Source organism: Trichoderma harzianum (genome assembly GCF_003025095.1).
Source record: "Trichoderma harzianum CBS 226.95 unplaced genomic scaffold M431scaffold_1, whole genome shotgun sequence".
Classification (NCBI taxonomy): Eukaryota; Fungi; Ascomycota; class Sordariomycetes; order Hypocreales; family Hypocreaceae; genus Trichoderma; species Trichoderma harzianum.
Window position 1 is genome coordinate 148,150 of NW_020209249.1, and position 24,961 is coordinate 173,110.

The following is a 24,961-nucleotide window of genomic DNA, read 5'->3' on the forward strand; positions in this document are numbered from 1 at the left end:
TTACCTCCAATCGCCTATCTGACTAAGTAGAAAAGAGTTCATAGATGCGAGAAAACAGTGTGTTAATCTAACCAGCTCTAGTGCTTATATTTCCATGTGTAACCATATTCATATTTCTTAAATCCTTTTGACCTCTGAGGGTTGAGATTAATAATTAGATATATATAAGGCGCGTTCTTATTGCCTTTCGCTAATTAGTGTGAGCATTATGGTAAAAACTAATCCTCATCAAGCCTCAAATTCACCAACAGTCTTACCGTATGGCGTTTCTTTTGTCTCATATCTCCGGGTTCTCATGCAATATCATTTGCCACTCGGACGAATGATTACACTAGGTCCGATATCACCCTGAAGAGCCTCCAGCTAGTCCAAGCGAGAAATATTGACTTTTTAATTAACAGCCCCAATAGACACAGAGACGTATCTTTCGAATGTCTTTATTTATATACTCAATATGCCGCTCATCTTACACTCTTATCGTTCTGCCCGGCAAGAACATCCTCTACCAGGAGCAGTCTCTCATCCGTGATATAATCCCAAAATGTCTGTTCAAGATATTGAATCCAAGTCGTATGACTTCGTCATCATTGGCGGCGGAACTGCTGGCCTCGTATTGGCATCACGCTTGACAGAGAATCCCGACACTCATGTGTTGGTGCTTGAAGCTGGAACTTCCAAATTAGATGTGAGCATCAACATTCGTTGTCTGTTTTATACTCTTGCAAATCACTAAATTCCCACGGGAAGGATCCTAAAATCAACATACCAGCTCTGTTTACACAATTATATGAAGAGTAAGCATCTTAACAATGTTGTCTTTACTCCTAATACCAACGTTCCTTCTTCCAACATGCTCGATCTTTCGCCTTATAACTATTTACCGGTCAATATTGACCATAAAAACAGCCCAGAGTATGATTGGTGTTTTAAATCTACCCCTCAACATGCACTGAACAACCGAATTATTGCGCAACCGCGTGGTAAAGTGCTCGGAGGTAGCTCCGCCATTAATTTTCTGATGGCTTCGCCTGCGACTGCAAGCGAGTTCCAACATTGGGAGGAGCTTGGGAACCCAGGCTGGAACTGGGAATCCATGCTTCAATATTATCGCAAGTCAGAGACTTTTAACCCTCCAACAGCAGAGCAGGCAGCGCTATATGGTACTGGGAATTATGATCGTAGCCTATACGGTTCTGATGGCCCGGTCCAGCTCACCATGCCCATTGGTACGGCAGCTTCTGATGCTGCCTGGCAGCCAACATTACAGGCTCTTGGTATTCCCTCGGACAAGGATCCTAGGGTGGCGGGCAGTCTTGGAGGCTGGCCAATGCTAAAATATACTGATTCTACAGGGAAGAGGAGTTATGCAGCGTCTGCCTACTATGCTTCGATCGCTGGGCGACCGAATCTTACGGTACTGACGAGCGCATATGTTACCAAGATGCTCCTTGATCCACCAGAAAAAGCTGGAGGGTTAGCAAAGGTAGCAGGTGTGTCTTTTATTCTTGACAAAGTAGAGCACATCGTTCGCGCTACGAAAGAAACGATTCTTGCCGGTGGCTCATATATGAGCCCTAAACTACTGGAATTATCTGGCGTTGGATCTTCTAGTCTACTGCAGAAGCTTGGTATAGATGTTGTAGTCGACAATGCCGCTGTAGGAGAAAATTTACAGGTAAGTCGGTCGACCAAAGTTAGGAAGAATATTGAGAATCACAGTCTTCAAGCTGGCAACGACGGACTAACGGCAACTAGGATCATCCTATGGTACCATTAATCATCGAGGCCCAGGACGGCGTAATGGGCGCTGAATCGTTCCGGCAACCAGAAGTTTTACAGTGGGCATTGAACGAATGGATGTCTGGTCGTGGTGGCCCTCTGTCTTCGGGGATCAATGGCACATCATTTTTCTCAACACAAAGCATTGCCCATCATATCGGACAATCGCCTGATTTTATGCAGAGTATTGGCACGAACCGCGATGATGAGCATTCTCCGTTCTTGCGGAAGCTTCTCTCAAGCGACAGCGAGGCCGACTTGCAATTCAGCTTCGCCCCTGCTGGCTTCGATCCATACAAAGGCGGAGAGGCTCTCTCACGGCTATTCACGCACCCTGATCCTGGAAACTACCTTGGTTCGGTTGCTGTACTGACTCACCCGTTTTCACGAGGCTCTGTACATGTCACTTCATCCGACCCTCAGATCTCACCGTCTATTGACCCCAATTACCTTGATCACCCGGTAGATTTTGAGCTATTGGTGCAGGGCGTCCTTTTCATGCAAAAAGTGTTTGAGACAAAACCTCTTGCGGACTACGTCCGTGATCGGGAAGATGGAAGCGGAAAAAAGATTCAAGAGAGCTTCAAGATACCCACAAGGATTGATCGAGGTATCGCCGAGAAGCTTGTAAGAGAAGGAACTATTCCCTCGTGGCACCCTGTCGGTACATGCGCCATGTTGCCTCGAGAGAAGGGAGGAGTTGTTAACCCGCAGCTGAAAGTATATGGAGTAGATGGGCTGAGGGTTGTTGATGCGAGCATCATGCCTGTTCTACTTCGGGGCAATATTGCGAGCGTAGTATATGCCATTGGAGAAAAAGCTGCGGATATCATCAAAGAAGAGTATAATCTATGAGATGTATACTAAATGATTTAATATTATTCTTTAGAGATTAATGATGAGCAAGTAATTAAGCAAGATACTTTCTCCACAACTTGAACGAATCTCAATATCAAATGCTGGGGGGTGAACCTAATTTTGAGTCGGCTTATCTTTCAACATGAGGCGTAGACTTCATTCAAATGAAGAGTAGTCTTCTTGGTCTCGTCTGAATTCTTCCATCTCAGCGAAGTAATACTGTTTGGTCTCGCCACAGTCTCTACCTCGACTCCAGCCGTCTTCGAAATTAGGTCCATTGCGGCAATCAATTCAGCACTCGGTTCCCAGACGATAACTTTGGGATACTTCCAGTTGCGGGCTTCTTCCAAAGCATTGAGCAGCAAACTGGCCAATACTTCGGGGGAACCCTCACCAGCATCCGGAGGGGTTCGCACCCTCGATATTGCCAGATGTTTGAAGCCGTAATGCCAGTATATCCAAGTGTCGGCAGCTTCGCACATCGCGCCATGCACATATGGCGATTCACCACCACGGAGCTTGGTGTTGAGAAAATCACCCCATTCGAACAACCACGAGATCATCTCGGCCGATGGAATCACAGCGACATGCACCTCGTCTGGTCCGACTGTCGTCTTCTTGAAGTTTGCCTTCAAGTCTGCCACGTCGCGCTCGCACAGTGCCGGGATCTCCTCGTTCGCTAGGAGACGAGTACTGGGGAGGCCTGCGCGATCTCCCGACTGAAGGTCATCAGGGATATTTGTTATGTTTGATATGATTGAAGGTATCATCTGCCACCCGGAACGGACATAAAACTGCGAGAAAGTCAGTAACGGGCGGTTTGCGGACATCGACACTGCCAGCATAGTGTTTTCACGTACGTCGCCCACACTGGTATACAGCATGCTTGCCGCCGCGTCACCTGGTCCATCCAACCATTTTGCAACTTGTTCGATGAGCAGAGTCGCGAGTCCTAGCCGTCTATATTGAGGATGGGTAGCAACGGTGCTGATGCAGTAGCCGCTCTCTTCGCGCATCGACTCACTATCCTTCACAAGGAACCGCCGACGTATCGTCTTGCACAATGCGAGAACGGATTTTGTATCGTCATTTAAGGATATGCACCAAAATCGCGTGTTTTGGTTGAGGGTTAGCGGGTGCTGCGATAGATACTCTTCTTGTTCAGCGATAGCGGAGGCCGGGAAAGACGGCGCATAAGAAGCAACGATGACCTCGCAGCATGCAAGGTGTTGCTCGGGAGTTCCTTCACCAAAGACAACACTCAAAGGGCCGCTTGGTCCCTGGACGGTAGTCGAAAAAGAGAATGCCATTGTTGCGCTTGCCGTTGTTTGCCTTGGAGGCGCGAAGCTGGCTGCGTTATAAAAGTTGCTCAACGCTCTGGAGCTTGATCACGACTACTAGCTCGTGTGGATCTAGTACCCGATTAAATATGATCCTTCGTTGTTAATGTATCCGAAAGTAGGCTATAGCGAACGAGGGAGAGATGTTTCGTAAGACGCTTACGACTCCAGTAATTTGTTGTTTTTTATGGGCTGAAGAAGTTGATTGATTTGAGAAGAGACCGGGGGGGAAAAAACTCCCATTTTACCACAGATGTCTACCTCATTCTTGATGAACTATAGTGCTCTGCGAAGCAAAAAAAGAAACAGCTCAGTTGACCTTCTTGACACTTTGACGTTGCGGGACGCGAGCAGAGCCAAAGCCAGAGCTGCTAAAATCATCCGAGGGCAGCGGACTGAAATTAGGCGCTATATTTTCTAGGCTACCAAGCAGTTTGTTCTCAACCAAAAAAAAAAAAAAAAAAAGCGACTGCAAAATGAATACGCTCGCCATTCTAAATGAGTTTAGTGTGGCGGGTATGTGCGGATTGTCTGTTTCTGTATGCTGATTAATTCTCGATTCCCTCTTTTTCTGCACACCTATTGGCCATGTGCGGGAAATTGAGACTTAGATTTCCAACAACCTGATACAACTGGTGGCGGGGTCATCCGCAGTGTTATTAGGAGGCTATTGGTTCAACAACACAGTCTATGAATCCTGCCTGGGTCGATTCACGGCGAACAAGAAAAGCCGATCATATCTCATGGGGAGTCAATGGAATTTTGTTGGGCAGGATCTCAAAGCGCGTAGAAGATGACGCAAAAGATGACGACGCTAGATCCAAGATACTGTTTAATGACTGTAGCACGTACGTAGAGCTCCATCAACTGGTCCTCATCTAAGTATCCAGTCACCGTAGATATAGTACAGAATTTAAGCATTCGCTCTCTAGAATATGAAGAACACTCTATATCCTCACCTAGCTAGTTTGTAAGCCTGCTGAGCACTGTTAATACATCCTAGTCCCCTTGCCGACGCCGCCGCGAACACCAAATAATTGCTTATGCACTCCGCCGTAGGCACCGCACGTTTCACCTTAGGTGCTGCAACGTACGAGTACAATGTCAAGACAGAAGCCCTGGCTGGGCTGAGATGTGACTAAGTTTTTGATCTCAAATTCTAGCCATAACCCTGCAAGTTCTTTAAGAGGAGTCAGCAACCTATATCTCATGTGACTTTTTGATATGTACATAAATGGTGGGGTACGTCGCGAGATGTCAACAGCGCGTGCATTCATGTTGTAGAGAGTATGTGGAACAATTGTAAGGATACTCCGTATGCTTCTAGGACATAAAAGGAATATAAGTGTAAGCTTATATTATAGTTTTATTCATTTTTAAAAATAAACATGCTAAGTTCGACTTTGGATATGTAATCATTTTCACGATTACTATTGTACGCGCAATTCTCAAAAGCTTGCCTTGGCATAAGCTTTCAGCTATGATGGCTCATACTGAGGCCAACGCTCCTTGTCTCATTGGCTAGGTACTGGCGAGCTTTCGTCTTCTAGAGGCAATAAATTGGTTTCACGTGAATTTGTTAATAGGCAATACAATATAGTAGACGGTACCTATAAGTAAGGGGGTCTCAAACCACGAGTATTGGGTGATGCAATGCACCACCCTGATTGCGAACGTGAATGACAAATGAGGGAGATCCGAAATCACAGATTAGAGGGGTGGGTGAGATGCAAACGGAGCCATAAATATGTGGTAACACTGTCGATCTAATGCCAACTGGAGGAATATAAGGCATAGTCTAAGCATTAGCGACAGCTGGCAACATTACCAACAAGAGGCAGCTCCCTCCACTTGAGGGTCAGACACAAGTGAATTAGTGCAATACTCTATTGACTATTTAAGTAAAACAACCACCTTATCATTGGCTGTCCTCTTCTTCGGAACTGAGTGGGCATTAACAACTGCCAAGCCTATGCAAGATCGTAGCACAGTGTAACCCCTTTTTCCGATAATGCGGTTCACTATTAGCTGTGTACAACTAGTTTGCCAAGGCCTAGAGCCTGAATCATCCTGTTTACAGCTTTGAGATTGAAAAGGGAATGGTAATTTGTTATCAATGCTATAACGGCAGCGGTTTCTATGAGTGTCAAGAGATGGCCAATGGTTGGGACATTTTGGATTTTGCGTGTTATTTATCTATCTATGTGCACAAGTCCAATAAAGATTGTTCTCATTGTTCACCTTGACTTTATCCTACAGATTATTTTGGCAGGGGGTTGGTTTCTTCTTCTTCAAATGAATATAGGGTAATCCGTTTCAGAATAGTCAGGACTACCTAGTATTAATATTAAAGCATCTACGATGTCAATCAGGAAAAAAAAATTACATAGACTTCTCAATTAAATTTGGGTGACTACATATATCCCATTGCATTCATGTTCAGTATAATCGTAATATACTTGTTGCTGTGGAATAGTATTGCTAAATCTCAAACTCACGTCTATCAAAGCTGCTAAATGTCTAGGAAATTTGGACTGCTACCATTAGCAATGACTAACCGCCCGACCAAGAAACTCGTTCATAGACACTTTCTTCAGGCAGAAAGTTTACAAAGGTTCCATTGCGTCATGATAGAATGATGCAATCCTCATACGGAGTACTCCGTACGTTCATTAAATTGTCAAACGGAGAGCTCCGTGCGTGAGTTGGGATCTTAAGAAGGCATAATAGCCGCAGCGCTACCAGCCTCGGCTGTTTTGCTACTCATAGGTTTACAATCCTGATAGGATAGCAACATTTCCCCTCCTCACAGTTGTATTCAAAGTGGAAAGCTGTCTTTACTTAACTTCCCTATTAATCTACTTACTTAGAAGAGATTACCGATCCCAGATTGCAATACTTAGCTCCTTAATATGGAAGGTCGCACAAGCTTTGACAGCTACGATTAGCGGGTCAAACGCGGCGATCTAGCTGCAAAAGGACAACAGCCGTGTTCCGTGTTTATCAACAAAGATAGACAAACACGACAACGAGTGGCTGAGTGAATCGGCAATTGCACATGATAGTCACATTGACTAAGTCTCTCGGCGCATAAATCAGCGATAATGCGATCAAAAGATCCCTTGGCATTGGGACTCAATTGCTTGGCATACATCGATTGCCTATTTTGTATGTGGGGTTGATATTTTTAGTCGTACAGATTGTTCCAAACAACAACAATTGTCCAGCTTTTTTCACGCTGAAAGATAGTGTTGAAGGATTAGGCTTAAAGGTAAGCTAAAGTTAAGCCTACTAATTAAGACTATATGTTATTTTTATAGTAGTTGTGACTCCATCACGATGAGGGGTTTTGAATAGACTTCGTGGGAGACTTCTACCTTAAAATAAAGGTAATGTTGCTACCTTCCGTTTCTAGTTAAGAGAGCGTTGAACTTCGGAGGTTATTTTGGGAAGGAGATCTTAGGAACTTTTTCATCCTGCCTATAATGTGATTACCGAAGAACCAAGCTGCTAGTACAAATCGGTAACAATTCGTATATTCATGATGATATCAATTGATGTCTTCAAGACACTGCCTTGGAGATTTTATATAAATATATCCTCTTCACCCGTCTCAGAGAAGGAGAATCATCTACTCACTCACTCCTCAAACACCCTTGCAGACCATCACCTTGGAAAAGGACCAGATACTCACAATGGCTCCCGTTCTCGCCATCGCCTCCGTGCTTGCAGCACTCCCCGCTCTCACCATGGGAGCTGCCATCACTCCTCGTGGCAGTGATATCGTCGGAGGAACCACTGCTTCTCTCGGCGAGTTCCCCTACATTGTCAGTCTGTCCACTGGTGGTTCGCACTTCTGCGGTGGTGTCCTGATCGACTCCCGCACTGTTGTCACCGCTGGCCACTGCACCATTGACCAGAGGGCCTCCTCTGTCAAGGTCCGCGCTGGAACTCTTGTAAGTCCATATCACATTATGAATCCCAAAAGCACACTCTTCTTGAAATGATACTAACAAGTTTTAAAAGACCTGGGCTTCCGGTGGCACCCAGGTTGGTGTTTCATCTCTGGTCCTTCACCCTAGCTACACTGTCGACAGCCAGGGTGTTCCCGACAACGATGTTGGTGTTTGGCACTTGTCCACTGCCATCCCTACCAGCTCTACCATCGGCTATGCTACTCTGCCTGCTTCTGGCTCAGACCCTGCTGCCGGTACCACCCTCACCGTCGCTGGCTGGTATGTGTATCCAACATCTTTTCTCAAGAAGACTGATTCTAATTGTGACACAGGGGAACTACTTCTGAGAACTCCAACTCTCTCCCCTCCACCCTGAGGAAGGTTTCCGTCCCCGTTGTTGCCCGAGACACTTGCGACAGCGACTACGATGGCGAGATCAGCAACAACATGTTCTGCGCTGCTGTTGCCGCCGGTGGCAAGGACTCCTGCTCTGGAGACAGCGGTGGTCCCATCATTGACCCCAGCGGAACCCTGGTCGGTGTTGTTTCTTGGGGTCAGGGATGTGCTGAGCGTGGATTCCCTGGTGTTTACACCCGCCTGGGCAACTACGTCAGCTTCATCAACAGCAACCGTGGTTAAGTCACGAGTTGAGAGTTGAGCAAGGTTTAAAAAACAAGAAAAATGTTGTTCGAGATCTGAGTTAGCCTTATAAATATACCTAACCGACATGATCTTATAAATGAGCTTTACCACCAGTACACCGGATACCGTGACTGTATAGATGTTATGTCTTTAGTATAAGTGACACTGCTCACTGACATTGTAACGCAAATGATGTATTCGGGGTTATATGAGAATAAAGGGTTTGTCCTTTCCGCTTCTTTAACTTGAACCTCCACCACTAGTTTCTTGTCTTGGCTAGACTGTATAAATTGACAGTTGGCTGCCCATCTGGGTCTCCGACTGAATACAGAGCAATACAAGGTTCGCGATAGGGATTGTGGGACATTCTGCTTCCAAAATGTAGACAATGCATATCGACATCGTGGAAGGACCCTAGGATGGTGCTCTCGGTCGGTTTGCGTCTCATATGTGCATCGTCGCATGAGGAATTGGCGCGCACACATTTTATGATGTCGTCCACCGTAAACTTTTTAACCCATGATCATCAATAATGTGCAAACTGTCTCAATGAACCTAGGTGAACGGATCGGCGCAACGTGCTATGTTGACTTCCTCGACGTCCAATTCTTCGATATAGAGTATATGCAGATACAGCAGGGCAACCATCGATCAAGATCACCCCACATGCGTTCTTCTGCAAATAAGAGCCCCTGGCCTGGCACAACTAGCCCTGACTAGTGGCGCCCAGGGGAATTTCCAGCGGCTTGTCGTCATTAACTGTCCTGCCTGCAGGAGCTGTCTTGGTGTGGCAAAGAGCTCAGCTCAATTATTAAGCATTGTTCATCATCCCAATTACTCGTACTTTTCTACGGAGTACCGAACTCACGGAGTACCGAAGTAGCGCGCTCCTCTTTTTTTGCCTCACGTTTAACTCATTAGTTACTGCTCTAGATCAAGCTCCTTCGCTCATTCGTCCACTTCTCGCTCTTCGGTCTTTACTGCGTGCGCAAGGCGAAAAGGCGAGGCTTGGTGGCGGGGCACGGGACGGAGGAACCGGGAAGATTAAGCCACTTTAAGTTAACAGCTGACAACAATAAACGTTATTTAAGTTGTCTGATAAGAGTGACGACAGCTTCGAAAATTAAACACATCACAAGCTGCACATTGTTAACTATTATCCATTTCGCACAACTTCTCGACACTCAAATCACCCCAAAATCCAACGCCTTTATAATGTCTACAAACAACATCGCTTTCACAGCCCCTATAAACCCTGCCGGAGCTGGACCGGCTCTCAAACGAGAGCAAGTATGGGCCGCTTTGCGTCTAAAAATTCGTTCTGCCGAGACCTTTGTCCCGCAGGCCATCGAATCCACAACCGTCATTTCTGAGTCAACGGACCCAAATGGAAACCCAGTCACCGTCCGCGACATCGTTTTCACAGCAGACAAGCGCAAAGTCAGAGAGACAGTCACAGCATACGAGCCTTCTAGAGTGCAGTTTATCCAGCCAGACGGGAGCTCTGTTAATAACATCGTCAGCGAGGGAGCAGACGGGGAGCTCTTCATGACTTACACCTTTGAATGGAGGCACCCGGACGCGTCTAAGGAAGAACTGGCGGCATTATTGGAGAGAGAGAAGGCGATGAGCAAAGTAGCTGTTGAGGGAACTATTACTGCTTTGCACCAGTTGGCCAAGGAGGGGAAGATATGAGAGCTGTAGTTATTTTACAAATAGATAATGTAATCAAATAACTCGGCCAGAAATGGCAATACAAAGATTTGAAGATTTTAATCGAATTATATTCTCAATACGTCTAACCTCTAAGCCCATTATCGCTACCCTGGGAATTTGGTCCTGACAATGTATTAACGGCCTGGCTGAGATCTCCGACTCTCTATATAATCTACAACATCGAAAAAGCTGCGTTTATATGTCCTTTGTTGCGTAGTGCGATTAACATATTGCAGCCCAAATTGAGAGTCAAAGCTACCCCATTCCCAACTGTCAACAAAGCTCCACATAAAGGCTCCGAGAACGTGAACATGGTCTTCCCAAATAGCCTTGAGCATCTCCCTCAAAAAGGATATATAGAACTCAGAACGCACGGTATCGTATTGAATAGCGTTGAGTTGTGGCGGATTTGCTGTACCGTTTGTAGAGTGTCCAAATTCCGTTACCATGACTGGAGCACGAAATGTGTTCCAAAGATACGATATCTGAGTGCGTAGGTAAGTTGGTGTGGTATACATCTGTATACTATTACTGGGCTGGCCAATCAGCCAGCCATTTGAAGTTGTCTCAGTGACACCGACGCAATTGGGATACAATGCGTTGCTAGTTTGGTTATTTGCGGCGCAGGCAGCGATGTTGTTGGTAACAGGGAAAATGATAGGGGCAGTGTAAACGTCCATTGCGATGAAGTCTAAATGATTCGAGTTACAAAGTTAGCAAAACTGTCTTCATATCGTGTATTGCCTCATAGAAGAGTACACCTTTAAGCGGGGCTTATAACGTACCTAGCGTTCCTTTGAGATTGCATAGATCGGCCTTGCTCAACGGCACATAATCTTGAACCGTCATCTTATACGCAGCAGGATAGTCTTCTCCAAGAGCCAGGGGATAGAGAAAAGGTCCCAGCTGAAGATCATTAAAGTGTGCAGCTGCAGCAACATGGGATTTTTGTGAGGGGTCAAGGGGGACACCCGGAGGAATTTCCATCTTCATGGATATTTTGCCAGTGCCACGAATTTCGTCTTTGTAAAAATGATACAACTTGGCATGAGCCTTGAGAACGTGATCGATGCTCAGCCCATTGACTGTTCCTACCTGAGGTTCGTTAAAGGTAAACCAGAAGGGCACTCGATCTGCAAAATGGCTCATGACAATTTTGCCATAATTCACAAAAGCATCCTCAAAGCGGTCGTGTTGAAAGCCGAGATTCGATGTCCCAAGATAGCACCGTGCGTTGGAATTAGTAAGTATTTCCGTCTGATTATCTCCAAAAAACTGCAACGGGGTGTCAAAGTGATGAAGAGTCACAACGGGACTGATGCCTTTGGAAATAGCAAAGTTGATCAGGTCGTCATAGTGTGCTAGTGCTTGGGAATTGACAGGAGTGTTGGGGAAGACAAATGGCAGTATGCGAGACCAGGCAATACTGAACGAGTAGTATCGAACCCCGATGTTGGCAAGACGCTCGATATCCTGCTTATAGAGATAATAATTCTCATCTGTAATGTAGTTCGGCGATATGTTGGTAATACCCAACTTGGCGGCTATCTCTGGTGGGAGGAATGTAAATATCTCTGGGATAGCCGGCGCCCTGCCCTCATCCGCAATGGCACCCTCAATCTGTGCTGCAGAACCAGCAACTCCGAGGATGAAATCATGAGGAACTGGGTAGCAGTCCGATGATTCAAATAGCAGCGGTGGTGGAAGGACAAGCTCTGCAGTGGGCACCGGAGTTGGACGCACAGTAGTTGAGTAGAGTCCTCTCGAAGTGAAGTTTGGCACACCGGCATTTTCCCAAAGTTGCGAGTAGGCAAAATGGCCGTATGGATCTTTCGGGTCATGAATGGGCGCTTTGGATGGTTGAGCATACCAGTTACCCCACGATGTCGTTGACAAGCTCGGAAGCAAGTGCTTTACTTGAGCATAGTGCGGAGCGTACTGAGGGATAGCGCTGAATGTCGGTACTGGTGATGCCGTGCGGACCGTTTCTGTATTGGTGTATCTGAACTGAGAAAATTCGTATTTTGGAGTCTTGCCGAAAGCTTGGTGCGTGGGAGTTGCTTTGCATGCAGATGGGACATTTGGGCCGTGTATATGAAGGTAGACTTGTTGGCCAAACGCGCCGGCGACGAAGAGTAGCAGCGCCGCCAGCATATTTGTTACTGAACAAGCCATGAGGGGACTCTCCAGCGAGCTGGGAAAATGAATATCAGTCTGTGTGAGTTTTCAGACCAATTATATCATGATTGACTTGTGAGTTTAGGAAAAACTTATATGATTTAATTGCTATTATATATTTTCAAAGAGACATACAAGTCTCTTTGAGCTTCCGGAGTATTTCTCATCGTCAGCCCGACTCTTCACTTTAGTAACGACCGGTAAACCATAACCCTTTTCAGCTAGACGCCGGAGTTTCCTGCTTTTTTTGCGGGGCTGTCAAATTACTAGGCGGCCTCTTGTCATTGACAAAGCAACAAAAAGGCCCGTCTTCTATGTTAGTATAGAATTCTAGACGGTCACTAAATAATTCGACTAGAACTACATGGGTAAAGAAGGTCGCAAGAATTTTCAAATACGAGTAGAAGGCGCGTGACGTTTAATGAACGCATGAGAAGAGTTGGTCTATGGTTGTTGCGCCTTCAAGTGGTGATGTAGCTCATAGAGTAGATGATGCAAACAAACTAAAGAGATTTCACATCTCAGCATCGAAACCAATCAACAATTTAGTCAGTAGCCAAGAAACTCAGTTATAATACAATTGACGATAGAGAGGCTATAATTTGCATGACAACTTTGCACTATTCCCACCTCGCTGGCTGCGGGGTAAGATCCCCAGATCGTGGAGAATAATGCCGAGGATGGCGCAGTGCTGATCTGGGGTACGCCGGCAACTAGGACCGAATTCGGCTTAAGAAAAGGGGAAGCGGAGGCCTCGATTTTTACCCCTCTAGTAGTGGCAGCGTGTCGCGCGTGTGACAGGCTGTGATATTGGTGAATGTTTGCAATTCCATTGTGAACATCTTGGCATTCACAGTATCGCCAACTTGCGCCATCATCGTTGCAGTCGTTACAGTTGTTGAACCTCGTGACTGGAGAATCCCATCTGCCACACTGATGGCGAGGCTAGAGGAGAACGAGCTCAGCGTTATGATAGGCTCACCTGCGCCCAGTTGGAGGGGTGGTCGTGTCAGCACGGCTTGCGTTGCGTGTCATCGTCTCAAGGTTCGTTACGAGCTGGGTTGTTGTGCCCTGCTGAAAACAATTTGCAATGTCAGGGCTCATGCTGACGATAACTAGATGAAATGCGTGCGCGTTGGCGAGTCGGCTTGTACGCGCTGTCAACGTGCCAAGCGCAGTTGCTCAGCAAGACTGCCGCCATATCCTGACGAATTCGAACTTGTTGTCAAGACACCCAAGAACTTTAATGCTCCAAAGCAACCCCGGACATCCAAAGACGTTTGCCGCCGGCGGTTTAAAAGCAGACATCACAATAGGAGAATTGCTCCTGCTAACTGCGATGGACATGCCGTTATTTTGAAGCACGACAGAAGGCTCATCGATGACCTCCCGTCTATCTATTTAACCGCTCCTATCTTGGCAGTTTTGGGCGATAATGTTGTGAATGATGCTTTGGATATTGATTCACATTCAATTTATAGCTCGGCAACCTCCCTCAGCATATGCTCAAGCCCTATACTGTCTGATGGAAATGATTCACCACTGTCAAGGGCAGAAATGAGACAGCTTTTAAAGATGTAAGTCTAATATCCTATATTGTGCTGGGTTATACTAAATAGAATAGATTCTGTTCTCGGTTGCTATCGTCTATACCCGTCTTCACCAAAGACGACTTCAAAAACCCAGATGTCATAATCGAACAGCAGCCAGATTTAATCCATGCAATATGCTACGTCACCGCGAGATATCTACCGGGAGGTTTATCAACTGTGCGGCTAATTTATCCTAAAGTCTTGAAATTTGTTCAAGACAAGTCTGCTGGCTCTGTATGGCCTGGAACAGCAGACATAACAAGCTTTAGGGCACTCGTGGTCCTTTATGCGTTCTCAGAAATTGCTCTGCCCAACATCGAGTCTCCGCATTCTCCCTATATACTACCAACGCAGCTCCTTAAAACAGTGACAGAGATTTACGGAACCCAGCTGGGACTCCACAGATCTATTGACGGCGCCAGAGCCATGCTGAGCCTACCTCATGACCAGTGGCTGTCCAGCGCTAGCTATAAGCGATATACATATTCGCTATGGCTATTCACAATGTCTCATCAGTAAGTTCTCATTTGATGGCTCTAAACTGAGAGTTGTGCTAACATATTCGAACCACTATTAAAGCAGTGCTATCATTACAAGAACGCCGCCTAGCATTCGAAGCGATAATTCGATACGGTCGGCCCCAGAGTTGTTTGCGGGCATTAACATCGAGCCTCGTATGCGTCGACTGCTAGGCGAAGTGGAGCTATGTCTACTATGGGAAAAGGTAATGCTAAGGTAGCTCTAGGTGAATCTTTTCTGACAATCTTTCATCTAGGCAAATGCTGTTGATTCAACTTTCGGCGAATGGTGGTGTCCATCGGAGCAAGCTGGCCCAGCCTGTCCTTCACCGTCAGCCGTAGTGGACATTGTTACGCGTGATTTGACCGCCTGGAGAGCCAAATACGCTTCTTTCATTGAGCATGGTAGGGGCAATCCCCCATATATTCACAATTTCACAGGACTAAGGAGTTTTAGGCGGATTTGGCATTGGACTCGATTTTCATTATCGAGACTCTCAGTTTTGTCTCAGTACCTACGCCGTTTGTCACTATACACATGTCAGTGATATTGACAAGCGAGACCTATTGGTAAGAACAACGCTAGATCACGCTGTCGGTATGCTCTCTTGGCTCCAAAAATTGAGTCCTGTGGTTCGAGAGAGTCTTCGGTACATTAGTGATTTCGCATTTGTCATGGTTCTCTATGCATGTATGTTTATTCTGCAAGCCTGCGAATCGCGGCACATGCTCTCCGAGCAGAGATGTAAAAATTTGAAGACAGTGGCGACAACGGCTCAGCTCTTGGTTGATCTGGGCATTCACTCGTTACACTTTCCATCGATTTATGGGAAATTGTTACAGACGCAGCTGGGGAATCTACAACCAAATGTGTGTGATGGTGTAAAAGCAGATTTACAGCCCAAGAGCAACTCGCCAGAAACACCCGTCACCATTTGGACAGAGTATTCTAATATCAAGGGAGATGACTGGTACCAGGACGATTTTGGAAGCCAGGGGGATTTGTTTGGCGAAATGTTAAATCTGCCTCGGCTTGATTGGTTTGAAGCATTGGAATGAACTCGCAGTCACGGCGCTAGAATTAATTCAGATCTCACAAAGCACTCATTAATCATGCTACTCCTCATATTAACTATCAAGACTATGCTCCATACACTTAATTCTGTCTTCCATATACCTCATGCGCTGGAACATGAAAGATGACTCCAGAATTCGCAATTAGTTTCTCACAATGGCGCTCTGAGAGTGCCAAAAGTCGCAGCGATCAGAAGCATCGGGATCTCTCTGGCCCGCAATGCTCGTATCTGAGACATTCAGAATCTGGTAATTCTTTGTTCCGTACTGTGGCCAATGAGTTCGTGTCTGATGAGAGACAGAAGGAAAGGTATTTGGGTCGCCGCGAATGATGAATGACAGAAAATAATCTTTCACTGCAGTTGCCACTGATGAGTCGACGGTGAAGATATCTACATTGAAGATCGGAAAATCTGCTGCCGAATGCACATAAACTCCAGCATCAAAGATGGATTTATATGCCGGGACGCCATATTTCTGTGCAGCCGCCGCAAAGTAATAGGTAGGGCAGTTGATGTTCGCATCGCCGTTGATTTGTTGAGTCTGCCACAGAGACGGATCGACGCCTGGAGCAGAGAGAGGAGCGAGAAGAGCAATGAGCGGAAAGATGAGGCTGCGAAAAAATGGCTGCTCGTAATATGTGGCTCCAAAGCTAGACAGCGGATAAAGCTGACTTAGACTCGACCAGAACTTGGGTGTAGGCGAATGCCACGTCTTTTGCCATTGGGCTTTGTTTTCGTCGAATGAGGTTGTTGAAAAGTTGGTGAACAAGATACCTGTTAGGTTATTAATGAGGGAAGATGTGATATACAAACGATGTGGTCGTCTTCATACCTTCGAACGAATCATGGTTTGTCATGAGCGGAACCCTGGCAAAATGGCCCTTGTTGAATTCTACAGATGGTAGATCATGGACGAAATCTCCATCTACTGAAGGTCCATAGAACATATCTCCATAAGAGTATAGTCCGGCATCGTAGCCAGTATAGTAGCTTTTAGTTATCGCCGTTTCCAATGCGGATGGAGATAAACTTCGAAGACAGGCGACGTTACCGCACTTGGCATCATTTAAGAGATTCTGATACTGTTTTTGCAAAAAGGTGTCGTCGTGGTAAGGCTGCAGCCATGGGAATTCTATGTGGTGGATTAGCCCGATTCAACTTATATGAGCAGCTTCACCAAAGGAGGAATGGAACTCAAAACCATACCTGCAATCGCACCTCTGTACGGTGGTTTATTCTCTCCTCCCTTGTAAATCATTTGGTTCACAACCGATCCACCGCCTGCGCTCCCTCCCCAAATCGTCACCTTGGAGGGATCGCCACCAAATGCAGAGATATGACGCTGAACCCATTCAAGGGCGAGGCGCTGATCGAGAAGGCCAGCATTTTTTACTCCGGCGTGTCCATCAAACTCCTTTGGGTTCAAAAATCCGTATGCACCGAGGCGGTATTGAATGGAGACCCAAATAACATTGCCTTGGGCATACTTTGTAAAATCTGAGCCATCCGAGGAGATGGAGTTACCAGTGACGTAACCTAGCAGAGATTAATTAGACCTATAACCCATATCAAGCAGATTCTGTAGCTACTCACCTCCTCCATGAATATAGACAAGAACAGGGAGAGATTTGGATTTCGGCGATACCGGCTTAAGAACGTTGAGAAGTAAGCAATCCTCCGACGCTGGTATTTGAGGACTAGCACCCAATACTTGAAGGGCCCCCAAATTAGTGCCATTTGCCCATGCCGTTGGGCCCTGGACACACTGAGGCCCTACAGTAGTAGCGTCAATAATTCCCGAGGAGTGTTTACCATGAGACTCAATGTCTTGTGGTGCTTGCCAGCGCAACTCGCCCGTCGGAGGTGCTGCATAACGAATGCCAAAGTAATAATCGAGGCCATATGAAGCATTGCGAACGCCTCGATATTTTGCATAACCCAGGTCAACTACTGGGTTGCCATTAGTGCTGTGAGACGGCGCGCCAAAGGCACAGCCGCCGAGAATGGAGACTAAAAGAAGAGATTTGATCATGGTTGTCGTTCAAACTTTTGCATCAAATTCTAGAATACGTCAACGACGTTTAATTAGGTCTGATGAAACAAAAAATTCGCCGACATCTTTTCAGAACTTTTTATATAGTTACTCAGAGATCATAATGTTTCGATGACATCCATATTGTTTGCTATGATTTAGCAGTGTCCGGTGAAGAGGGTCGATACCTTCCATTTTGGGTAACAGTTTACCGGTGCAGACCGGACTCTTGGGGCCACTTGAAGTATGCTTTACATCATTTCTGACCGCTACAATGGAAAGCTGAAGCTGTGATTGGCATAATTGTAATGTTGTTAGCTAATATGGAATATTTTGTTTACAAAGACGAATGCTCCGGTCAACACCGTGAGAGAGTCGACCGGCAGCACTTTGTCTCTATGAGTATGCGCTTGAGCCCAGAGAATGATGCAATAGGTTGGCACATACTCCGTACAGTAGCGCCCAAAATGCGTGTCCGCTTTATTAATTCGAAATTTCTCTCTGCATGGAGTTTTGTGACGCATTATGGCTCATCGCAGCTTCCTAGCAGATTATACCCTCAGTGAAGGCCATACTTGGAGCCGGAACTAACCTGTATTTGTGACGCCAACTTGCTGAAATCGTCTACTACTACCGACTTCCGTTGCCTCGCAAAATTGTTACCAACGACAGACAGCACGATACTAGGTAGTTTATAAACAAGTAGTACACACTGCCGAAATTAGAATCCCGTAGGTGCCGACAGCCCGATGCCTGTCCGAAGGATTGAGCCGGCAATACTATTACTACCAGGGGTTATAATTTGGTCTTTGTTTCGCAAACTCTTGCTCCCATTGACGGCATGTAGTTTCCAAGCGGCTGAAAGGAAGCATTGGAACTTAGTAAAGCGAATTCCACTCAATTCAGTTGCTTAAAAAAAAAAAGACTCAAGTTACTGCAATCAATAGCCTGTTGACATACTACTATTATGGTTAAAGCCCAGTTAAGTTTGGCGTAAACAGTGCTGCCTGGAAGGATTCAATCTCGCTCATCATACCCACGAGGTAATAATAACCGACGCTAACCACAAAGGTAATGCCTAGCTACTCAATTATAAGCAGTTCCTGGACTTTGAAAATAGAACGCGTAATCCTTGTAAGCTACGGCAAAACTGAGTAAAGAGTAGTAACTGAAAGCGTAAGGAATTTTCCATTTGAACTTGATGGAACTATGAACGCTGCCATTGTAAGAAGATAGAAAAGAGACAACGAACACATGTATTGAGGGACCTGAATTAATGTCCCATAAATCATTAGTCAGTACATACCTATAATTCAGATGATTACATTTATACAAAGAGGCACACGGCTTGGAAACTATCTCATTGCGCCACCCTTCTCCTCAATCGGAGTTGTGTTAAGCCAGCCTTCGGGCCTAAATACCCCGGACCTGGATAGACTGATGTTTTAAGCTGCATATGGTACCGAAAGAGAAGGTTGTGATCTTATACCATGCTCAAATCGCGGCACAGCTTTGCATCCGCACCAATCATGTTCAACTAGTATAACTATAGGATTCAAAATGCTACTATTACTATCTGGTGGTGACCAAAAGTGGACAACCTCAGCAGTTGTTGTTGTTCAAATTCTTGGAGAGACTCTATTGTCAGCATCGACAAGATCAAACGGGGCGAGGGCAAGGGTTGAAAGAGAAATCAGATTCTGGTATCGGTCAAACAAATTCACCAGACGATTTGGAAGATGCCAGTACAATACTCAGCCATAGAACCATCTATAAAGAGAGTCTTCCCTCCAAAGCGTTTCTCATAATATCTCCATCAATCTCAACAACTTCAATTGCCTTGTATCAGAGACTTTCAACTCCTTTTGGACGCCGTTCAATTCCATCTGAAATGGCTCGCTTGACTTACATCTCCCTACTTGGTCTTGCCAGCTCCGTTCTTGCTGCTCCTCAGCCGGCATTGACTGGAACTGAAGGCACGATTGCTTCAACCGTCCGAATTGCCGGCCCTACAGCTGCTCCCAACATTCACGGTCTCGAGATTGCTGCCGCTCCCCAGTTCTTGACCATCACTGTCATTAACAGCCACGGTGATGCCATCTCGACCTCGCACGCTCACGATCCCAACGGACCTTCTGCCGTGTCGGGCAATGTAGGTCCCGGCACCATGGCCAATGGCGCCACTGCTGCTTTTGCCGTTCCAACTGGATGGATTGGCAATGTCGCCATCAACGACGCTGGCTGGGCCATTACTGGCGATGATTCCCTGATTGAGGGTAACTTTGTTGTTCCTCAGGGATCTTCTGAAGCCGTGGCCGATGTTGATGTCTCTTATGTGTAAGTTACAGACCACCATGCGCATTCCTTGTTCCTATCAAACTAATTCTTCTCTAGTAACGGATTCTCTGTTGCCATTGTTTGCTCTTGCAACGGACAGGTTGTGACTGGTTGCAACAAGAACTTGTTCAACCTCAACTCTTGCGGCGTAGGTTCAACTTGAAGTACATCTTTACAGTAGACTGAAGCTAACACGATATAAAGAACAACGACGGGCAAAATGCCTGTGTTAACCCGCTCCGAAGCGATGAAGGAGCCACGTCTGCTGCCCCCTTCTTCGCCCCCTGCCAGCACGCCGCCTGGACGTATGTTAACGACGGCGCTGCCAACTCTTTCGGACAGTGCCAGTCTGGCCAAATCACTTGCTGTGTTGGAGCTGCTTGCCCTCCTAACCCTAGACAGCCATAAAATCTTGGCGATTGAGGCTTAGACTTGAGACGAAGAGAATGTTGCTGGTGCTACTATAAAGTAGTGTTGGGAATCTTATCCCTGTCTTTGATCATAAATTGTCCAAAGTATTTATTCTTCTTCACAGTCGTTATGTAAATAGCTACGCAAAGTACATAGTTACATGGGATTATATACTTGTTACATAGACCAATGCATCTTGATTATCACAAACCTTTTTTGTTTTTTTGTAATCCTTTGAGGAGAAAATTAAGAAGTCAAACGGTTTATATTAAAACACCTCTTTACGGGGACCTAACGACTTACATCCTACATTTCCAAGAGGCTTTGGTACCTACTAGCCACCCTAATCAAACTCTGTCATAATCTACATACCCCCAGGCTACCAGCTGTAACGCACAAAACTTCCCTGTATTATTCCGAAATATTCATCTCAAGCACTGTATTCCTTTTCATCTGACTATATGTCTTAAAGTAATGTATTTACAGTATCATTTCTTTTTTACATGATTATGAGCTTGAAGATGTCATATTTACACCAGCATCTTTTCCAATGTCATGACCTTACACACTGCCCGAGCCGTAAGGGCTAAAAGCATATTGGATTCCTAGGGAAGAAAGGGAAGGTCCACCGTTTTGTAACAGGTCCTTTCCATTGTCCGCAGTGCCAAAATAAGAGTAGCGGTAGACGCAAGGGTTGTTATCGAGGAACGGGATCGCCGATTGCAAGAAAGTAGCCTCCTGGTCAGCGTTTCCACCTGCTTGAAACTATTCGAGTGGTTAACGTCGGCAATCATTTTTTCATGCTGGTAAATTAACACTGTTATGAGCAGCATACCTCTGTGATCCAGACCTGGCGACCACCGCCAAGGGAGCAGATACTGTTGACCCAATTTTCAAAATCCGCTTCCAGCGTCCAATCGTTGTACCAGTGGATGGGGATGAAATCGATGTGGCAGTCGCTGCAGGCCTGCAAGAACTGGCTGATCCAGTTATAGCCGTCATTGGAGACAGCAGGAGCACCGAGCTGCGCGTGGCCGTAGAAAGGCTCCATGTATTGCCTCCACGCATTAGCAGCATCGCCAGGGCTTAGATTGGCCTGGCTACCCAGCTCTGGCTCGTTAAAGGCCAGCAAGTGCCCCGAGCCTCCATTGTTGATCCAGTACCAAGCATTGTCGAACCATTGAGTGGTATGGTAGCTCTGGGTGCCCCACAGCATGGGTACAAACTCGGCCCAGCTTTGCTTCTGGGAGGTTGTGCTGTCCCAGTTATACTGCCAGTTGACCTGTGAGCCATGGCCATTATACGACCCGCCAAACTGCGAGATGGGAATATCATCGTTTGCAGCTAGGCCACGCTTTGGCCATGGATCAGCAAGGGCCAGGGTGAAAAGAGAAGCGGTAACGCTTAACCTTTTGCTGGAGAAAACCATGTTGGCTGGGTGTATGTGAGACTGCGAGAGCAAAGAGATTGGATGTGCCACAAGCTTAAGAGCGGTGGTGAGTTCTCCTATATTACAATGGCAATCTATATGCTATATATACGTTTCCAAACACTCAATTATCTTGTGCTTTTGATTGATTGCAATATTTTGAAGGATGGTTGCAATCTGTCGAAGGATGATTGCAATCTGTCGAAGGACTTTTAGCTCTTCCTCTTCTGTTTTCACTTTCTGTTTTTGAACTAACCGGTAAGCATAACAAACCTGTTTGTTAATACGCTTTCACTGTAATGTGGAGCATGTGCCTCGTGGGATGATAGTCAGGCACGTTTTCCTAGTTGGTTGCTAAAAGTCCTAGTTGACAGGACGCAACCCCGGCCCACGCTATGCGATATGCGGCACAGACGGCTTATACTATTTGCTAGGATATCATGCTGGAAGCTGCTGCCTTGCATCCTTCATAGGTGGATACATATTTATTGTTTCTACAAAAGGAAGGTAAAGATATTTTTATCTGCAATAGGCATACTCATTTGTAATACGCTCGAATGGATCCCGTCGATATAATCCCGCAGCAGACCATCTCATAATGATACTCAATCTTTCCATTGCTGGGCATAATGATACGATTTTTGTTTTCAACTCATCTCCTTCTATATTCATCATAGGCCACTTTTAGTTATTAACTCGACATGGCTGCTACTGCTACTCAAGAGCCGGATGTGGCTACAACTTCGCCAGTTAGCTCGGTCCTATTACAGCACGCCATTGAAGTTGCGGGACTGACGGATCCTATCACTACCCATGAACCTATTTGGCAACTCGAATCTTACGGCGACTATCTAGACGGCGGCGATTGTGAGCGAAGAGTGAAGATGACAAGATAGCCTTGCTTCATGGTTGACTACCCTAGTTCCGCATGAACATGCGATAGAGATGGAAAAAGTATATAAATGAAGACATTGCTTCATCTCGTCTATCAGTCCAGCCATCCAAGAAGCATTATTTCAACCAAGATTAGCCATCTATTCATCTGATATCATCATGCGTGTCATCTCTCTTCTCCCGTTTGTTGGCGCTGCCATCGCGCTCCCAACTGAAACCCCTGGAGCAGCTCCCGCCAACAACTTCACCGCGCCTGATGTTAATGCCATCAAAGCCGTACCCCAAGATTCCTTCAAAAGCTATCAAACTGGTGGCTTGGTGCGCCAATCTATGAAGTCTGAGGGATCAAAGTCCAAGCGCGATTGGACCTGTAACACTTCGCCGACTTTCACCTGGGGCGACGGCGACAATGGCGGCAAGGGAATCTTCATCACCAACACCGACAACGACTGGCGAGGCTTCTACGCCTTCCACAACAACTGTGACGCGATTCCATACAAGTACGTTTGGGTCGCAGCCGGCGCGACTCAATTCCTGTCCTTCCCTGATGGCTGGGCAGGCCGCATCCAGCGGGGCGTTGACGCAACCATGAACAATGGCCAGGCTCACTGGCTCGGCACATGGTTCGAGTTCAGCTGGGACACAAACGGCTGGGGCTGGAGCGACGTCTCTCTCATCCGTGGCTGTGACGGCGGTGTTCTGGTCAGCTCTCAGGACGGCTCTGGAGCGTGGAAGGGATTCACGCAGGACATCTTGAGCAATGCGCCCAGCAACGCTCTTGACACCAAGGATGATGGACAGAGGGTGCTTGCGGCCACCGAATTCATTGGCGGTGCCATCAACACGCCTCCTCGCGACTGGGAGCTGCAGCAGGTTGGCTCTCAGTACGTTTATGTCGATGATGATCACGGCAGCCCCGTCATTGCATCTACCAACGGCCGTTTCGGCACCACCTGGCCCGCCGGCCGGGCATAAAGCTGGCATTTCGAGATGAAGCCTGTTTGATAACCTTGAGTATATATATGTATATATATGTAAATACAGATAGCAGGAATTGTACAAATTATTGTAGAGATATTATATGCCTATTACTAGTAACTAGTATTTGAACGTAAACAGTTTTCTGCTCATGGCGTGTCAGAACCTTTCGAATCAGGCGAGCAATATTGAAAGCGGTGCGTTGTCTAGTCTGCCAAATATGTATTCGTAGTATCTTAATGCTGGAACCATTGGTCTATTATTGGCGATTTTTCAGAATCAGTAGCGAAAAGGAAATGTCAATTGAAGGAGTGTTATTGATGACACGGCAGCAAGGAAGTTCTTTTGATAATGCGTTGAAATGTGTCGCAGTATAGGAGGCTCTGGAGCAATGGTTAACTATAAACAACTGGGTTTACGCATACAAATACTACTTTTGTACACAAGTACTGATCATCAACATAGAATAGAAACGGCATTGCTTTGTGATGTATCTGATGGTTGTAAGCTGTTCGCGTTACTAAAGAAGCATGTAAAAGCTCTTGACCTTTTTTCAATTGTAATAATATTTAGTTATGGAAATACAAAAATGCAGGGTAAGCTGTGGTCACAGTTGAGGTTGCAATGAGGCTAGTTCGAAATCCGTCAGGATTCAGGATTCAGGATTCAGGATTCAGGAACCATTGTTCCAGCACGTGGCGTAAGATGAGCCTAGACTATCCTGGAGCAGATCAAGATCAAGCACAGCGCCCACACAATCCACTGGCAGGAGTCGAGCCTTCGTGATGCCGTTGCTGCAGAAATTCCTCCCAGTGCTCTGAGTGGTACGTGCCCCTCCTAATACTTGACATTTTTCCTTCTTATAAACAAGACTACATGTAATTTTTATCTACGCGCCTTCATGCTAGCAATAGGCTGCAGCTTATTACTTATAAGCGTACGGCATTGTTTCAATGCTTTATGTGTACGTTGAAGCGCCAAATGCATGCCTACAAGAGCCTTTCGATTTTGACTGACTCAGTCTCCAGTTCGGTGAGACATTCAGGCCTGGCAGTGCTAGCCCACATTTTGTCCCTGCCGCAAACTCCCTTGCCGGGAATTGGTGGCGCTCTGCAACCTTCCATGGCATTGAGGAGCCATCTCAAACAAAGGTTGAGGAGTTGACGTTCCTCTATAGTGTTGGTTGGCAGGCAGAGAATGTGTGGGCAACAGCACGGCACAGGGC

At 46.2% G+C, this 24,961-nt stretch overlaps 11 protein-coding genes across 11 annotated transcripts; 6 read left to right on the forward strand and 5 right to left on the reverse strand.

Annotated features, from left to right (window-relative positions):
- The first annotated feature begins 529 nt into the window (after positions 1-529).
- Positions 530-2,687, forward strand: M431DRAFT_130227 (GMC oxidoreductase). Its single transcript, XM_024912440.1, has 4 exons — positions 530-685; positions 748-794; positions 907-1,675; positions 1,756-2,687. Exons 1-4 carry the CDS (start codon positions 542-544, stop codon positions 2,632-2,634), a joined length of 1,839 nt encoding a protein of 612 aa, XP_024779605.1. The 5' UTR covers positions 530-541; the 3' UTR covers positions 2,635-2,687.
- M431DRAFT_103019 (hypothetical protein) lies at positions 2,684-3,950 on the reverse strand (the record flags this gene model as incomplete). Its single annotated transcript, XM_024911497.1, has 2 exons — positions 2,684-3,431; positions 3,498-3,950. 2 exons carry the CDS (start codon positions 3,945-3,947, stop codon positions 2,775-2,777), a joined length of 1,107 nt encoding a protein of 368 aa, XP_024779606.1. The 3' UTR covers positions 2,684-2,774.
- A 138-nt stretch (positions 3,951-4,088) lies between these two features.
- Positions 4,089-5,254, reverse strand: M431DRAFT_536419 (hypothetical protein; the record flags this gene model as incomplete). Its single annotated transcript, XM_024920994.1, has 4 exons — positions 4,089-4,399; positions 4,557-4,609; positions 4,830-4,940; positions 5,072-5,254. 4 exons carry the CDS (start codon positions 5,252-5,254, stop codon positions 4,288-4,290), a joined length of 459 nt encoding a protein of 152 aa, XP_024779607.1. The 3' UTR covers positions 4,089-4,287.
- A 2,363-nt stretch (positions 5,255-7,617) lies between these two features.
- M431DRAFT_526221 (hypothetical protein) lies at positions 7,618-8,689 on the forward strand. The gene is made up of 3 exons (XM_024920673.1): positions 7,618-7,933; positions 8,004-8,212; positions 8,266-8,689. Exons 1-3 carry the CDS (start codon positions 7,673-7,675, stop codon positions 8,570-8,572), a joined length of 777 nt encoding a protein of 258 aa, XP_024779608.1. The 5' UTR covers positions 7,618-7,672; the 3' UTR covers positions 8,573-8,689.
- A 1,039-nt stretch (positions 8,690-9,728) lies between these two features.
- M431DRAFT_502132 (hypothetical protein) lies at positions 9,729-10,329 on the forward strand. Its single transcript, XM_024918103.1, has one exon. It carries the CDS (start codon positions 9,791-9,793, stop codon positions 10,268-10,270), a length of 480 nt encoding a protein of 159 aa, XP_024779609.1. The 5' UTR covers positions 9,729-9,790; the 3' UTR covers positions 10,271-10,329.
- A 96-nt stretch (positions 10,330-10,425) lies between these two features.
- Positions 10,426-12,445, reverse strand: M431DRAFT_71414 (glycoside hydrolase family 1 protein; the record flags this gene model as incomplete). The annotated part of the gene is made up of 2 exons (XM_024921894.1): positions 10,426-10,982; positions 11,077-12,445. The coding sequence occupies 2 exons, from the start codon at positions 12,443-12,445 to the stop codon at positions 10,426-10,428; spliced, it is 1,926 nt and encodes a 641-aa protein (XP_024779610.1).
- A 1,143-nt stretch (positions 12,446-13,588) lies between these two features.
- On the forward strand, positions 13,589-15,638 carry M431DRAFT_73067 (hypothetical protein; the record flags this gene model as incomplete). The annotated part of the gene is made up of 5 exons (XM_024922099.1): positions 13,589-14,046; positions 14,094-14,576; positions 14,659-14,785; positions 14,837-14,984; positions 15,037-15,638. The coding sequence occupies 5 exons, from the start codon at positions 13,589-13,591 to the stop codon at positions 15,636-15,638; spliced, it is 1,818 nt and encodes a 605-aa protein (XP_024779611.1).
- Positions 15,639-16,440: 802 nt separating this feature from the next.
- On the reverse strand, positions 16,441-17,687 carry M431DRAFT_71712 (hypothetical protein; the record flags this gene model as incomplete). Its single annotated transcript, XM_024921944.1, has 4 exons — positions 16,441-16,787; positions 16,862-17,191; positions 17,249-17,365; positions 17,420-17,687. The coding sequence occupies 4 exons, from the start codon at positions 17,685-17,687 to the stop codon at positions 16,441-16,443; spliced, it is 1,062 nt and encodes a 353-aa protein (XP_024779612.1).
- A 1,832-nt stretch (positions 17,688-19,519) lies between these two features.
- On the forward strand, positions 19,520-20,595 carry M431DRAFT_12029 (hypothetical protein). Its single transcript, XM_024912092.1, has 3 exons — positions 19,520-20,024; positions 20,082-20,172; positions 20,229-20,595. Exons 1-3 carry the CDS (start codon positions 19,579-19,581, stop codon positions 20,430-20,432), a joined length of 741 nt encoding a protein of 246 aa, XP_024779613.1. The 5' UTR covers positions 19,520-19,578; the 3' UTR covers positions 20,433-20,595.
- A 401-nt stretch (positions 20,596-20,996) lies between these two features.
- M431DRAFT_476485 (glycoside hydrolase family 128 protein) lies at positions 20,997-21,864 on the reverse strand (the record flags this gene model as incomplete). Its single annotated transcript, XM_024915471.1, has 2 exons — positions 20,997-21,200; positions 21,271-21,864. The coding sequence occupies 2 exons, from the start codon at positions 21,862-21,864 to the stop codon at positions 20,997-20,999; spliced, it is 798 nt and encodes a 265-aa protein (XP_024779614.1).
- A 1,014-nt stretch (positions 21,865-22,878) lies between these two features.
- Positions 22,879-23,807, forward strand: M431DRAFT_502133 (hypothetical protein). The gene has a single exon (XM_024918104.1). It carries the CDS (start codon positions 22,918-22,920, stop codon positions 23,731-23,733), a length of 816 nt encoding a protein of 271 aa, XP_024779615.1. The 5' UTR covers positions 22,879-22,917; the 3' UTR covers positions 23,734-23,807.
- The last annotated feature ends 1,154 nt before the right edge of the window (positions 23,808-24,961 follow it).

Excerpts from the sequence above, each read along its gene's own strand:
- M431DRAFT_502132 (XM_024918103.1), top strand. The coding sequence starts at position 9,791 with ATGTCTACAAACAACATCGCTTTCACAGCCCCTATAAACCCTGCCGGA.
- M431DRAFT_130227 (XM_024912440.1), top strand. The coding sequence starts at position 542 with ATGTCTGTTCAAGATATTGAATCCAAGTCGTATGACTTCGTCATCATT. Across the intron at positions 795-906 it reads TTTACACAATTATATGAAGA|CCCAGAGTATGATTGGTGTT; the intron begins GTAAGCATCTTA and ends CCATAAAAACAG. Across the intron at positions 1,676-1,755 it reads CTGTAGGAGAAAATTTACAG|GATCATCCTATGGTACCATT; the intron begins GTAAGTCGGTCG and ends AACGGCAACTAG.
- M431DRAFT_12029 (XM_024912092.1), top strand. The coding sequence starts at position 19,579 with ATGGCTCGCTTGACTTACATCTCCCTACTTGGTCTTGCCAGCTCCGTT. Across the intron at positions 20,025-20,081 it reads GATGTTGATGTCTCTTATGT|TAACGGATTCTCTGTTGCCA; the intron begins GTAAGTTACAGA and ends ATTCTTCTCTAG. Across the intron at positions 20,173-20,228 it reads TCAACCTCAACTCTTGCGGC|AACAACGACGGGCAAAATGC; the intron begins GTAGGTTCAACT and ends CACGATATAAAG.
- M431DRAFT_502133 (XM_024918104.1), top strand. The coding sequence starts at position 22,918 with ATGCGTGTCATCTCTCTTCTCCCGTTTGTTGGCGCTGCCATCGCGCTC.
- M431DRAFT_526221 (XM_024920673.1), top strand. The coding sequence starts at position 7,673 with ATGGCTCCCGTTCTCGCCATCGCCTCCGTGCTTGCAGCACTCCCCGCT. Across the intron at positions 7,934-8,003 it reads AGGTCCGCGCTGGAACTCTT|ACCTGGGCTTCCGGTGGCAC; the intron begins GTAAGTCCATAT and ends AAGTTTTAAAAG. Across the intron at positions 8,213-8,265 it reads ACCCTCACCGTCGCTGGCTG|GGGAACTACTTCTGAGAACT; the intron begins GTATGTGTATCC and ends ATTGTGACACAG.